Source organism: Sinocyclocheilus anshuiensis, unplaced genomic scaffold (assembly GCF_001515605.1).
Source record: "Sinocyclocheilus anshuiensis isolate Anshui unplaced genomic scaffold, SAMN03320099.WGS_v1.1 scaffold627, whole genome shotgun sequence".
In the NCBI taxonomy this organism is placed as follows: domain Eukaryota; kingdom Metazoa; phylum Chordata; class Actinopteri; order Cypriniformes; family Cyprinidae; genus Sinocyclocheilus; species Sinocyclocheilus anshuiensis.
This window is the reverse complement of record NW_015549703.1, coordinates 2,255,766-2,269,424: the sequence shown is the minus strand read 5'-3', so window position 1 is coordinate 2,269,424 and position 13,659 is coordinate 2,255,766. Positions and strand designations below refer to the sequence as shown.

The following is a 13,659-nucleotide window of genomic DNA, read 5'->3' as shown; positions in this document are numbered from 1 at the left end:
ACCTACACAGGAAACAAGTCTACATCTATCGCAAGGGGGAAATTTACCCACCAAACACCTACACAAAGTGCTACACAATGTTTGGCTGAAGTAAATCTGGTGAAAAGGAGTTGTGGGTCTATTGTTTTTTTTGTTTTTTTATCTCTGTGCATTGTTTGGGGATATAAAGCCCAAGAGATGCGACTGTTACAATGATACATGGGTCAAAGACATTAAGATGTCCGCATCAAAATACATTTACAAAAGTGATTATATGTCTATAGAAAGCACATTAAATGTAAGTAAAGTGTCTACTTTTAAGGTTTCAAATAAGTTTTTGGAGGATAAAATGTCCAAATTTGGTTGAAATAATGTTACATTGTCATTCAGTGTAACACAACATATATGTAAAAATTCGAACAACATGCTTATTCTGACATGTACATATTAAAATATATAAAAGAATAAGGGAGCATATTAAATTTTATTGTGTTTTAAATGAGTAAAACATTCTTACTGACAAATGGGCAAAACCTAGGATAGTGGCACATTTTTAAAATGTTAAATTACAACTAATTAGCATTTGGGGTGAAAGTAATTAGTCTTTTAATATGTCATAAATTGATTTTTGTTGTAAATATGCCTGACAAGATTGTTACACTGAATGACATTTTAGTGGGTCTCTTCTGTAAATCAGTGAAAAATGTATGATATTTATTTTTTGAAAAAAACAAAATTGCAATTAAATTAAACAGAAAACTTGAACATTTTTTTTGGGGGGGAGCAACAATTTAAAGCAGTATTACACTTATTTTTTTTATGCTTAAACCCTTTTTCGTCTTTGACCCAATAATGTTGTGCTTTTAAAATAAAAATGTAGAAAATGAAAACAAAATACAAAATAAAAAAATATATATAAAAAAAAATATTACTTTTTTTATGATTCAATTAATTATTTGCATTACATCAACTAGCGAACCACTTGCAGTTCCCTCGCGAACCCGTTTGGGAAACCATGATTTAGCCTATTAACTAATATTAGTTTTTAGGGATAGTTCAGTGGATAATGTCTTTTACTTTACTTTTTTATGATTACTACTTTATGGTTATTTTATGGTTTTCGGGTCCTTTTTGGAGTTTCACAGTGATCAATGATCATAAGGGCTCTTGTGAGCAGCGAAACATGCTATAATTAAAAAAAAACATGACTGTGCAGTGCAGTAATGGAAGAGCCAGTCAAAAGTGTAGTGGGAGGCATCTATATTGTGTAGGATGAGAAGACTTCTCATTTCAGGCATTTCTCTAAAGAAATTAAAGCAGGGAAGTGTCTGGTGATACACGTGTTGTTCACTATCCGTGCTTCTTTTGCTGTGGTGCGACTTTATATTTATCCTACAGTATCGTAGGCGTTTTCTCTGTTCAGACTCTGTTCAGTCTCTGTTTCTTAGCCGCTCCTGACGTCCCTCAGGCCCTTTTTACCGGTGACTCAGGGAGCCACTCTACTACTTGAGAACAGCTGTGGTGCATTATTAGTCTTATATTACAGATGGCCTCGAATCTCCCTCAAGCACTGACCTGAGACCAGCTTATCTAATAAAAGCCTTTGAACTCAAAATCCTCCCAAAATATGAAGCTAATGTAGAGTGCATAGCCATTACTTAATCGTGGTGGTGGTGCGGTGGCAGGTATGATAATAATATGATAATAATAATAATGGCCCAGCACATGGAGAGCGGACATATGTTGATGTCTTGCATCCGTGTCTGGGCTTGTTGACTTCATCCCAGCTGTTGTTCTTTGACTCGTGGAAAATCACAGAGAATGCTCACAAAGCTGGCACCAACGAGCAAACCAGCGTAGAAGCAAAACTAGAGTTTGAGTTGACATAATGATCGATAGTGGTTGTTGGCAATGAAACAAAGTTAACTAGAGTTCAGTTTTATGCAACTAAGAGACTTGATAGCTTTAGCAATGCATCCTGACTGGTAAGACTTTTGGTAGACTAACACTGCATTATTTATTTTTACATACAGTCTTTCAGCATTGTCTTCAGTAGTATTTCAGTTTGAACACTGATTATTACCTCAACATTTAGTCCTGCGGTCTCACTGGCCTGGATAAATTCCTCCCATTTGGACAGGCCTAATGAGGACGCTGTTCCTGTGAGGATCTAGGACGAGCTTATTTTACCAGCTACATCAATCTGGAATGATCCTGGTAACACACCACCAAAGAAATCGCAGTGCAGAGGTTTTTCATGGGGTGGTATCTTATTTACAGATATTTTCCCCATTTTTTTATAGCCTTTTTTATAGTTTTGGTTTTTGTATGTTCTCTCTTTTTTTCTTCTCCATTATCTTATCTAATATTTCACAATATTGCTGTTTTTACTGTATATTTGTTATAACAAACCTTTGAGCAGTGGTTGATAAAATATGCAGTTTGTCTTGGGCTAAAATTTTGCAGAAATGTAGGCTATAAAAAATATGCAAAGGTGAACTTAATGATACAGAACCTTTGTTTTTCATAGGAAACAAATATTGATCCAAGTTAGACATTCATGCAGAATGAGTTTTTGCTTTCATAACAGGGCTTTCAGGGTGCAAGATGCTAAAAAGAAAAGTCAATAGTAATAAAATTGCCTGGTAAAATTAAAATGTAATTGTCTTCTGTTCTGTAACATCCTGTGTTATAGCTTAATTGTGTAACGAGGAAGGGAGTGACACAAACAAACATACGCAATATATATTTTATATATATATTTAGCCAATGAAACAGTCAGTTTAATAATACATGACCATTTTTCAACCTGTGTTTGACCCTCTGATTGAGAATCTCCATTTTGGAAAATTTGTATTATTATTACATGACATGACCCCTTTTAAAATGGGACGTGCACCAAAAAAGGTTGAACACCCCTGTCTTAGCGAGGGATGTACAGGCGCTGTTGGACTGATTAGCAAAGTAGTATGAATTGAAGACGACGAAACCAGGGGAATGAGCACATATCCGTCTCGTTAGTGTTTTCTGACAGATACATGCCTCCTCTCTCCTGCTATTCACCATTTGTCCAGGTGTGACGGAGTCTGCATAGACTTATGTAATGGTTTATTTTGGTATTGATTTGAGCTTGGAACAGAATCTGAAATGATCGATCATGCTCCTGTATATTTGCTGTCAGTCGTTAACAAGAAAACAGAGGAAGGAATGAAGCAAAAGAAAGCACAGAGAGATGAAACAAAAGCTCAGCAAGGACAACAGTAGTTCTTGGCTCCTTTCTTTGATTGTGGTGGATAGGAAAGATATAAATAGCGGGATAGGGCATGTTTAAATTTGGCAGCCTAAGACGGTCTGAAGCAGGAGGTTGTTGGTGAGAAGATAGTTTGGATTGCACATTGGGAGGAGGCGGGCTTACAATATTATGGAGGAGTGGGAGGTCCTTGGGTAAATAGTGGGTGTGGTCATATCTTCATAACTGGCTGGAATCTTATCATTAGGCAAAGCAAGTATTTAGCACATTTCATACACTGTGGTAATTCAGATTGCTCTACAGAAAACAAATATTTTATATTAAATCATAAGAAGGATTATAAGAAGTATAAAAAATTAAAGTCAGAAGAAAAATAACCATTGGCTTGCATTCAGATCTGCCGACGTTATTTTGTGTGCTTTTGTACATATCTTTTAGCAATTTAAAAGGATTTATTTTTTATTTTGAAGGAGATATCTTATGCTAACCAATTCTTTGATGAAAAATACAGAAAAAACATTAATATTGTGAAATATTATTACAATTTTGTTTTCTGTTGTAATAAAATATAATTTATTCCTATGATGACAAAGGTGAATTTTCAGCAGCCATTACTCCAGTCTTCGGTATCACATGATCATCATTCTGATATGCTGATTTGCTCAAGAGACATTTCTTCTTATTGTTATTATTATTATTATTATTATTATAAAAACAACTGAAAACAGTTGCCGTTATAATATTGTGAAATATTAAGAACATTTTTGCAGGATTGTTTGATGAATAGAAAGTTCAAATGAACAGCACCGTTTTGAAATAGAAACCTTTTGTAAGATTAAAAGTGCTTTTACTGTCTCTTTTGATCAATTTGATGCATAAAATTATGAATAAAAGTATTAATTTATAAAAAAATAAAAATAAAAGACTTACTGACCCCCAAACCTTTGAACGGTATATATAGTGGCTAAATCTGTTTCCATCTGTGAGGATGTGTGAAATTGAGGAGGACAACAAAGAAATCAGCTGTGTGCTTCCCAGTGCCTCATGATACAATTTGCCTTTTTTACACCTCCTCTAAAGCATTTAATACTCTTCTCAACTGATGTGGTTTATCTGTGTCTCAGTCCTGGGTGTCACCAGCATAATTACAGTCATTTTCTGTATGGGTGAGATCAAAGGATCAGGACTTTGTTATAGTAGATATATTAGAGTCAAACCCAACTGCTTAAATACATACGTAAAATAAATCAAGAGGGCAGTACTAAACAAATGACAGGAGATAAACTTTAAACGTGAAATGACACACTAAAGGAAATTGCAAAAATAATGACTGTATTCAAATCGGTTTCCCAGACACTCCCCCTTTTTCCACTGGTGGAGCAAACAGGTAGTCCCCGGCTTCATTGAAAATTAGTTTGTTTGTGAAGATTTACAATTATCATTTACCTTATTTAAGGGTTTCCAAAAATTGCACCATTATCTGACTTTAAGAAGTCAGGTGATGCATTTGTGTTGATATGGTGTTAGCAGGCCTGCTCTCGCTATGCACTCATTGAATAGTCCTCAACCCCATGACAAGGAAAGTTAAGTGGTTGGGCGGAGCATTTGCAGTATGTTTGTTTTGTGCCAATCTTCTCTGTGATGGTTGGAATAAAAGAGAGACCAAATTGTTGACCATTGGTGTGAAATATGTTTAAATATGTGTAATGAACTTTACTGGAAAGGAACACTGTGGCTGTAATTTCAAAAAAGGCTGAGAAAGGAGAAAATAAATGAGATGTTAGGGATTTACCCATAATCCTTTGCACTACTCAGTCAGACTGGGATTTCTAGATGGTTACCCATAATCCTTTGCACTACTCATTCAGTCTAAGGTTATGTTTAGCATACTAATCTTAAGGTAGTATGTGAATGTGTTGTATTTCTAATACTAGTATTCATATTTGTAATATGGAAATATGTTATTTTGGATTCATCTGAAATTTGTCTGTTATCCATAGTCCATTGCATTGCTCATTTAGACTCAGATGTCCTATTTGTTACCCATAATCCTCTGCTCTACTCATTCGGTTTGGGGGGATGGGCGGCCATTTCATTAATTGTACCGTCTTATTTCCTTTGTTCTTTGTGATATTTTGAATTGACAATAACATTATAATGTTGCTTAAAGATTTTAAAGCTAATTAAAGATTTTTGCATATTGCAACAACACATTAAATTGAATAAAAATGCACACATAGTTTTTGTCTCTGTTTAAATTTATGCTTTTTTCATCTTTAGTTGGCTTTGTTGGGAATGGACCTTCTATCTGCCTTAGTGACGAGATTACAGGACCGATTTCGGGCCCAAGTTGGTACAGGTAGGAATATTAATATCTTAAATGTGTAAAAATTTCTCTGTCAGATTGTATTACCTCAAAAAATAAGGATCGTTGTGTGACAATTTATTTTCATATTATAGTTTATCTAAAGAAATTGTTAAAATTTGTTTTTTTATTACTTTTTAAGCAGCGGTGCTTAAATGAAGAGACACAACTTCCTGCAGAAAGTTTGAGTTTGCTGACAGAGTGTTATACTTGAAGTGCTGAAACTGTCAGCATACACTGAAACCCTCTGAGAAGTTGCTTCTTAAAATTCATCCCCTTTAAATGCATTGCTGCTGCAGTCATCAAATGCTGCTTTTGTTACAAATTCACTGCATTCATCAATGAATTTCAAGGCAATCACTGTCACTCTTCAGATTGTCTGCTGTGAGAAATATGCCCGTTATTCTCATAGGTCTCATTATTTGAAGTTTCCAACTAGTTGACTGAAAATAACTTTGCACATCCCTAATATCTAATCTTTGTTCTGTCCATCGCCAGTTTTACCGAGCTTGATAGATCGGTTAGGCGATGCCAAAGATCAAGTCAGAGACCATGATCAAACCCTTCTGCTGAAGATCATGGAGCAGGCAGCTACTCCTCAGGTAGTATTTGTTTTTATTTAGCCTAAATATTAATTCCAGGATGGTCAGTTCATTCTAAAGCTAACTCTGCTGTCCTGTTGTGTGAACACAGTGCATTATACGTCTCTGTATTTTGTCTTTGTATTAAAATATCATGACAGCCTAAACAATATTTATAATGTAAGGTCTGAACAACCTGCTCCATTCAGAAATAATACCCTTGCGAGATGCCTTTGTGGCATTTTAAATGGGATTTCATTTAGTTAATGAATTGAACTCTACGCTCCATGAAAAGGCTGATGGGAGGTCTCATAATGAGATTAGCTGCCATTTAATTGTATTAGATTGAAAGTATTACATTTGGATTGTCTTCACAGTACATGTGGGACCGAATGTTGGGGGGGTTCAAACACAAAAACAACCGGACCAGAGAGGGAGTGTGTCTCTGTCTCATCTCAACTCTAAACAAGTAAGTCTCATTGTCCTCTCAGTCAGGATATTGTAGCTTTCATTCAACAGAAATACAACTTACATTGACTTTTATGTTTAAAGGGGTCATATGATGCGATTTCAAGTTTTCCTTTCTCTTTGGAGTGTTACAAGCTGTTCGGGAATAGATAAGATCCCTAAAGTTGCAAAGACTAAAGTCTCAAACCCAAAGAGATATTCTTTATAAAAGTTAAGACTCGTCCACGCCCTCCTAAAACGCCTCGTTTAGACACGCCCCCACATGTCTACGTCACGATGTGGAAAGATTTGCATAACGCCGCCCAAATGTTCACGCAAAGAAAGAAGGCGTAACTTTATTGTTGCTGCCGCCGCCGCCACTATGTTGTGAAGACGCTGTGTGTTTCGTTGCGAAATCGAAAATACTTTGTTTGGCCTTCCAAAAGAGGACACGACTAGAAATCAGTGGTTAAGTTGTATTTACAACCCAAATATTCAGATGTGTCCAGCGCATTTTATGGAGGACTGTTTCCTGATCCTGGGAGAGTAGACTACAATGCCGGCTGTTCTGAGTCACAGACTGTAAGTACATTTTCATATTTAAAGAATTTGTCACTGACGACTCAAACGCGAGTTTCGGTTCTCCGATCACAAATGCAGACATGGTTTTATGTTTACGCAGCGCGATGCAACGCAACGCGTAAAAAGACAGTATAAGCAGGGGTGCACATAAGTGGTCCGCAGGTCCTCATGCGCGACCAAAATAAGAAATGCGCGGTGTAAATTAGTTCAGAGCGCACCCGCCAAAATAAAAGCTTGCTGATTTTAAGTTTGAAAATGAAAAATTCAAATAATTAAAATTAAAAATAACAATTAAGGTTCAAATTAAAATAATAATAATCAAAATATTAGCATTTTATTTTTAAGTTCACTATAAAATAATTGTATTTGTATTTAATACTCCCTTTTTATTTTAAAATTAAATAGTATTATCACACTTTATTATTTAGTTTATTATTTTATTTAAAAAAAATTAAGTGCAATAATATTATCACTAATTATTAATTAATTTTTTATAGTTATATTTGATGGGTCACACCATGTGCCGTGTGAGGACCAAACCAAATCTCCAGGTTCTCATATGAGAACCAGGCTGAAAAACGTAGCGATGCAATGCAACGTGTAAAAAGACAGTATAAGTCATTATAATCCGTAATTATGTCCCCACTGGATGCAACAAATGCCTCGTTTATAATGGGTTTTAATGTTTTGTCTCATCGCGCCGGGAGACAGCATCACAGTATGATAAGGGGCGTAACATTTCCGTCACACGCTTGAGGTATTCGGCCAATCACAACGCACTGGATAGCTGGCCAACCAGCGTACACCTCGCTTTTCAGAATGATGAGCTTTGTAAAAATCGATGCGTTTCAGAAAGGCGGGGCATAGAGGAGAAACAATAATGTACATACAGTATGTGGAAAATAATGTGTTTTTTTAACCTTAAACCGCATAAACACATTTCATTACACCAAATACACAAAATAATGTTCTTTTTAGCAACATCATATGGCCCCTTTAAAATTTCCACTTGTAGTTGAATTTCTATGCTGAATAGAGATATTAAGTTATTCAATGAAAGTGAAGCAGCACATTCTTCTAGGATAACCCATTAAAGCTGAACTTGGCTGAACCCAAAGCTGAACCCTGTCGCTATCGCTTCTGTTTTTCAGATACGGTGCCCAAGGCTTAACCCTGAGCAAAATTGTACCACATATATGTAATCTACTCGGAGACCCCACAAGTCAGGTATGTGCATTTGTCTTGATCTAAGACATTCAAGATTAAACTCTGATCTGCATGACATGGCTTTTTTACAGAACAAAGGATGAAGGTAGCAACATTACACAAAGCTATAGTGACCTCTGGTGGTGGTTTTGGATGTGGAGTTGGTGAAAATATAACAAGTATACATTTGGTTTTATTAAGTGAATATAGATTTTACAATATTAATGAATACTGTTAACAGATGCAGTGGAAAGCATTTCAAATAGCAGAATAAACATTAAAAAAGCAATGTAATTGCTTTGCATTTAAGACTCTTCCATCAAAGTTGTTTGCATTTGTTTGTCTTCCTAAAACATTTACATATTATTCTTATCACTGATAATATATATTAATATAAGCTTATATATAATAATATGTAAGCTTCCACTTTTACGAGTGCACAGTTTAGAGACTTGTTTTAAAATATGTGAATTTAGTGAAAATATGAAATTGTCCAATTATCTGCCCAGGTTCGGGATGCGGCCATGATCTGCCTTGTGGAAATATACAGACATGTTGGAGAGAAGGTTAGGATTGACCTTAGTAAAAAAGGACTGCCGCAATCGAGGTAAGCTCTTCCTTTTTTATGAACTCTCTGCCAATTCACAGACAATGCATCAGTATTACATCTACAATATTAGTTAGTCTTCAGGTCACTCCCAGGCTCTTTTCTAATTCAGATGGATTTCTGTTTAATTTTGTACTCATGTTTTTGTTTTGAAGGTTTTTCCCCTCTAGATATACACTGCATCTGTTCATTTACTTCTATCAGGCATTGATAAATTTAGTCAGATATTTTTCCCCACTAGTAAGTGTTTCTAAACAGAGTGAAAACATTCATGAACCAGTCTCTATTAGTGCTGTAATGATTCTTATTCACTTAAGGGGCTAAAGTGGATATTCATACAGGTCATTAGGTCTTAATTTCCCTGTTGACCCAGAATCAGGCTCTGCCCTCTAACTTGAGACTAATATGCTTTTAGCGGCTAAAATTATGTGCTTACAGCACGCCACCTATGTTATTCAGATTAAACCTCCTGAATTTGTGATTTAGCATTTAGAAAAGTATGGCATTCATAGTGCCGCTCTCAGATGTTTTGCTCTATGGGCTTGAGCCTGCAAAAGAAAGTGTCCAGCCATGATACTGCACAGCAAGAGATGACTGAAGTGCATGGAGAGGAGGAAGGCATGCCAGCATTTGCTTGTGGTCTGAATTTGGTTGTGACATCTGTTAGATGTCCCTCCCACTTCAAATCTGTGCATGTCTCCAGGGACCATGCAGGCATCTGTTTCTCTGATCTTCTCAGTGGTTATAGTTTTAAGACTTTTGAGGGCAGGCTCAATTGGAACATGCCTTGGGAAAACAGTTTGCTGTGACTTCGGACGCAACGTCAAACTGGCAACTCGTTTGTGAGCATCGAGGCTCAAGTATGTGCACTGCAGCTCCAGTATTTTTGAGTTAATTCACCAGATCTTATTAATACAATCATTTGGGTCATACAAAAATATTTTAAGCTAAATGCTAATTCATTTCCATTTCCGAGAGCTGCACTCATTATATTTGATTTATTAGATTAATATCATTTCCGTGCTGCCTTCTCAGTTGGCTTCATGCGCATCTGTGCCCAAATTCTTTGGGACTAGACCCAATCCTGTTACTAAAAATGATAACCACACCATTAAAATGGCCCTTGGAGGGATCTATGAAAGAATCAAACTCTCATTGCTTTCTCACTAAAGTCCACATTTAGTATAAATCAAGCATGCACAACAAAGTTTTAATTTTCCAAATGTTCAATATCCATTTTGAGTCTTAAGCGCACTGAGAGCTTTTCAGCGCTGCTGTTTTTCACAGACTGCCATGGATGTATCTGCAAAATTCAAATCTTCTCAGCTTACTTTAGAGGCACGCAGTCAGTCTGCATGGATGAAGTGAATAGAGGAAGAAATCTCTTTTTGAACAATATAGTGCATAAGGGTTTAGCAAGCAGCATTTCCCTTCTTTCAAACTGCAGAAAAGGCAGCCCGTCTCATTTGCAATTCAAAATTCTGTTGTGAGACACTTTGTAAAGCAGAAATGATGGACTTGTAGGATTAACATTTGCATTTGTCAGTGGTTGTCAGCAGGGATGCCCTTATTTAAAATGAAATCCTACCAGCATGATTGTTGGAAACAACATCCTCTTAAACATTAATATTACAAGGCTTTACTTACTTGTCCTAGTTAGAATTTAATGACTTTGGCAGTAAGAGCTTTGAACATTAACATCATCACACTATTCACAATGTTGCTTTTTTTAATCAATATCATAAATGCATGTTTTGAGTATTCAAATTATCACTCAGCCCTATTTTATAACCTAAAATGATTCTTTGCCACACTGTAAGGCAGAGAAATGTGGCAGCCCATCCAGATTCAGCATGGAATCTGAATCCCCTCACAGGGAGCTGAGAACATGACGATGAATCTGCTTTGATGCGCAGGGCTCTGGGGATCTGCCTCTGACTCGTACAGACAATCGTCTGAGAGGGATGTAAAGGATGAAGGATTCTCAGAGGGTTTTACAGGACGAAAACATCCGCAGCTTTGTGAATACGCAGTGGGAGGAGTTTTAGAGAGCAGTGCTACATGTTTCAGTTTCACAGGGTTTTCTCTCATTTGAGGATGCTTAAATGTTTCCCGAATTGTTGCTTCATTAGAGGCCATACTATAATTAAATCATTATTTTATTCCTTTGATCCACTTACAATGTTTCTTTCATTGAATAATAATATTGTTGTACTCAACTATCTCTTTGACCTTTAAAGTGCCCCTATTATGCCATTTATACGGTTCCTAATATTGTTTTGGGAGTCTCCTACAATAGGATTACATGCATGCAAAGTCAAAAAACGCTTTCGTTTTCTCAAAATATGCATTTAATATCACCTCATTTTCCAGCGATTCTCAAACGATTCGTTCGAAGCAGTTCAAAGATTCAGTCTCTCTAAACCCCTCCTTTCCGTGAGACTGCTCTGCTCTGATTGGTCAGATGGCCTAGTCTGTTGTGATTGGTCTACCACGTACAGCGCGTGTCGGAAACAATACGCCCATTGCCATAGTTCTGTATTTTGAATGCTCTATAGAAAATATAAACATCTATTATTTATCATACTTACAGGTTGTGATTCAGTGGAGCAGCTGGTCCAAATAAACAGGATACTGATCCATATTTCAACAGCAAGCGTTTTGTGAATCCCGTGTTGAACTCTCAGAGATTAGAGAAGCAGTCGTCAGTAGAATGACGTGTTTGTGGGCGGGGTCAAGTTGTTCGCGGCCGGCCAACGTAGAACATAGGCACACATTATGCAAATGTGTTACCCTGTGATGTGTAGCCGTCACGGAAGTGGGATTCGAATTACTAACGACTCGTTTCAGCTGTTCAGAGTCAATTCTTTATTTTGGGAGACAATAACTTTATTTATCGTGCACTTTCAGCTTTACAACTTTGCAGATCATTTACATTCACATACAGCTACATTACACACTGCATGAAAGGCAATACTGGAAATGGCATAATAGGGGGCACTTTAAACAAGATGCTTTTTTTTTGCTACTATGCCTTTAAGACCTGAAAATGACCTCTGTTATGATTGGCTAACCTCTTCGCACATACAGTATATTGCACTAACTTCTGGACTTGCAGGTTTGCTTTGGAGTCAAATATAGTTGGTGCAAAGCTTGCATTACACTGACAGGATCACAAAACCATCCATGCTGAAATGTGACACATCAACTGTTACATCACAACCAGTCTCGCTCAGCCAGACTTATGGCTAACGGCAAAAAGTCTGGTCCTCATTGTAGCTTGTTCTGGCCTTGAACCGCACATTTAGACCGCCTAACCGACATGTTAAGCAACCAAGTACTTTACTGTCTGTTGTGTCCATAGTTTATGAGTTAGGTCACCATGTCATTATGTCCATAGCTAATAATCTGTAATAAGCGTTTGTTAAATAGTAGTGCAGTCAGTGTAGTCAGGTGGTATCTCAGAACAAAGGGAGTGACCGAATGAAAGGTATTTCCATTTCATAGACATTTACCCTGCTTGGTGAGAGCATTTTTTGTCAGATTTGCAGCACCTGTTTCTGAGGATTGTTTTGTGAGCACCGAGAGTCACAATTCCAGGAGTTACTTTTCTAAAGGTCTAGTTATTTTTTTCTGTAACTGAGCAATCTTTAACTTTAAAAAATGTCTTGCTTTTTTTTTTTACAGGTTGAATGTAATTTTCAGCAGATTTGATGAAGTCCAAAGATCTGGGAACATGATCCTCTCCTCAGGTTCAGGTAGGATTTATATATTTAGAAATTCCAAGAATTCAAATGTCTAAACAGGCTTTTAAACATCATAGCTTGGGTGTTAACCCTGGCTGTGTTCCAAAACTTACTGCCTACATCATCCTACCCTCATAAGTGACCCATTTGTAACAGTCTACATAGACACCATGTTGTGGATTTTTTAAAATTAGATTGAACTGCTATTTTAATCTATACTTTTGGAGATTGATGAATTATATTTAAACATTTCTCTTGCATCATCCACCATCTTGGATGGATTTTATTCACTGAGCTTATCACGGTGCATTATGGGATTGCCTGTTTTGTGAAGGATACATGTGATGCTACTTTAGTCCAAACTAAGATATCTAACTACATTCATGTCAGAAGCATGTCTGTAATGATATAAAATGTCATCTACGTAGGCAGCTCTCTAGGTTTTTAAACCGTTTTCTCTTTGAAATTCATGATGATGTCTTAGGGCAGGGATTTCTTTTTTTTTTTGTCGGATGAACCCTTTAGTTAGTTGAATCACAACATTTGCAGATCTATAAGTAATAGAGGCTATGAAACTTGTTTATTTGAAATCCAGAATTAGGGAGGTCTGAGTCCCCCCCTCCTCCACCTCCTCCTCCTGTTCCCCCCTGCGGCCCTGTGCACATCATATTGCAGGATTTGGACTCATTTTGCATTTCAGTGGGTGGTTGAAAGCAGCATCTGTAGCATAAGGATTTTTTGTCTGTTTATTTGGGTGATCGCCTCTTCGACTCTTAGTTTTCTTTGTAAATCTGGTTGAACTGTCAGTGAAATCAAGCAGAGGTAATGTATTGAGATAAAACATGAATCTGTCATCATTTTTAGGGTGAGGGTTAGCTTTAGAATTACACCTGAAA

General features: G+C 36.7%; 1 protein-coding gene across 10 annotated transcripts in view; it reads left to right on the top strand.

Moving 5' to 3' along the window:
• LOC107660633 (CLIP-associating protein 1-like) overlaps positions 1–13,659 on the top strand; it is an 87,146-nt gene that overhangs the window by 30,325 nt on the left and 43,162 nt on the right. For all 10 annotated transcript variants that reach the window (XM_016450010.1, XM_016450002.1, XM_016450004.1 and 7 more), the window contains exons 3-8: positions 5,510–5,588; positions 6,093–6,196; positions 6,553–6,644; positions 8,356–8,431; positions 8,920–9,017; positions 12,705–12,775. In XM_016450010.1, coding sequence (XP_016305496.1) covers positions 5,510–5,588; positions 6,093–6,196; positions 6,553–6,644; positions 8,356–8,431; positions 8,920–9,017; positions 12,705–12,775 — 520 coding nt within the window. The remainder of the gene's footprint in view (positions 1–5,509; positions 5,589–6,092; positions 6,197–6,552; positions 6,645–8,355; positions 8,432–8,919; positions 9,018–12,704; positions 12,776–13,659) is intronic.